The sequence below is a fragment of the Hylobates moloch genome, unplaced genomic scaffold, assembly GCF_009828535.3.
Source record: "Hylobates moloch isolate HMO894 unplaced genomic scaffold, HMol_V3 SCAFFOLD_281, whole genome shotgun sequence".
Classification (NCBI taxonomy): domain Eukaryota; kingdom Metazoa; phylum Chordata; class Mammalia; order Primates; family Hylobatidae; genus Hylobates; species Hylobates moloch.
The window spans coordinates 35,539-37,381 of NW_026652556.1; the positions used below are offsets into that span (position 1 = coordinate 35,539).

The 1,843-nt window shown below is 53.2% G+C and overlaps 1 protein-coding gene across 1 annotated transcript in view; it reads right to left on the reverse strand.

Moving 5' to 3' along the window:
• LOC116464208 (putative cyclin-Y-like protein 3) overlaps positions 1-342 on the reverse strand; it is a 26,246-nt gene extending 25,904 nt beyond the window's left edge. The window contains exon 1 of the mRNA XM_032147500.2: positions 111-342. Coding sequence (XP_032003391.2) covers positions 111-342 — 232 coding nt within the window. The remainder of the gene's footprint in view (positions 1-110) is intronic.
• Positions 343-1,843: the final 1,501 nt, after the last annotated feature.

Below are 1,843 nucleotides of genomic sequence, written 5' to 3' on the forward strand. Positions count from 1 at the left end.
GTCGCTGATGTGCTGCAGGTCATGGCCCTCTTGGGCTCCGAAATCCGACGGGGCAGGCTCCACAGCAGTGGGGTGTGGTGCCACTGCCACCTCCACCTCCGTGATGTTACAGCTGCAGAGTGGTTCCGCCCACCGCACCCTGCGCTGTCTTTGCTTGGGGCTGGCATTAGGGAGCAGCGTCTTCCATCTGTGGCGGCTCCACTCCTCTCTGCCTTGGCCTGCACCTTTGCTTGACTCTGCCTCATAGATGTCAGCGCTGCAGGACAGCTCCCCAGACCTCCTGTGCTGGCCCCGCTTGGGGCTGGCGTTGGTGCACAAGCAACAGCTCAGCGTGTTCCCCATGGGGTAGCTCGGCTCCTCTCCAGCAGCTTTGGCCGTCCCTTGCTTCCAAGTCTGCAGAGCTCAGCACTTCCTCCACCTCTTCCCAGCAAATGTACGCTGGCAGGGCCAGCCCCTGGCAATGGGGCTGCACCCCACTAGCAGGCTGCACCTCACCTCAGATGCCTCCCCTCAGCTGACTTGTCTGCAAGGGTCCCTTGGGAACCTATTTGGTTTATTTAGAATGGGTCTAGATGTAACAAGCTGTAATTGCGAGGAAGAGAGCACAGAGGGAGCTCCTCCTCCTTCCACTGCTTCCCACCAACTGAAGGAGGTTGCCCTGACAACCGGCAGAGCTCCCTCCTCCTTCCCAGGAACCAATCAGTCCCAGAGTCCCTTCCACGCGCCCCCGCCCCCATTGTGATGTGGGAGCCTAGGCACGTGGCTCACCAGGCCCCGCCCTGCTGGCAGCCCTGCCCACACCTTTCATTCATTGCTGGCTGCTGGGAGCTTTCAGGATTCTCCACTGTGAGGAAGATCTTATGGTTTCAACAAAGGAAGAGGCTTATGTAAAACAAAACCAGGCCAGGAGCGGTGGTTCACATCTGTAATCCTAACACTTTGGCAGGCCGAGGCAGGGGAGTCATGAGGTCAGGAGATCGAGACCATCCTGGCTAACATGGTGAAACCCCATCCCTACTAAAAATACAAAAAATAAAAATAAAAATAGCCGGGTATGGCAGCACGCACATGTAGTTCCAGCTACTCAAGAGCTGAGGCAGGAGAATCACCTGAACCCAGGAGGCGGAGGTTGCGGTGAGCCAAGGTCACACCATTGCACTCCAGCCTGGGTGACAGAGCAAGACTATGTCTCAAAAAAAAAAAAGAGAATAGAAGAGAACAGAGGGGAGGGGAAAGGAGGAAAGGAGAGGAGAGAAAACCACCACATAATAAGATTTTAAATGTGATCCTAATGGCTTTTTTTTTTTTTTTGGATGGAATGTCGCTCTTGTTGCCCAGGGTGGAGTGCAATAGCGCAATCTCGGCTCACCATAACCTCCACCTCCTGGGTTCAAGCGATTCTCCTGCCTCAGTCTCCCAAAGTGCTGGGATTACAGGCGTGAGCCACCGTGCCCAGCCTGTGATTTTTTTTTTTTTATTTTAAGAGACAAGGCCTCACTTTGTCACCCAGGCTGGAGTGCAGTGGTGCAATCATAGTTCACTGCAGCCTTTTAACTCGTGGGTTCAAGCAATCCTCCTACCTCCTGAGTAGCTGGAACCACAGATGTGTGCCACCATGCCTTCCTAATTTCTAAAATTTTTTATAGATGAGGTCTTGCTATGTTGCTCTAGCTGGTCTCAAACTTCTAGTCCCAAGCAATCTTCCCACCTCAGCCTCCCAAAGTGCTGGGATTACAGGCAGGAGCCACCACATCCAGCCTAAAACTTTTAAGAAGCAGCTTACAACTTCCATTAACCCATGGAAAGTAAACATTGGAAATATGGCTGCCCAGAAATCTGCAAA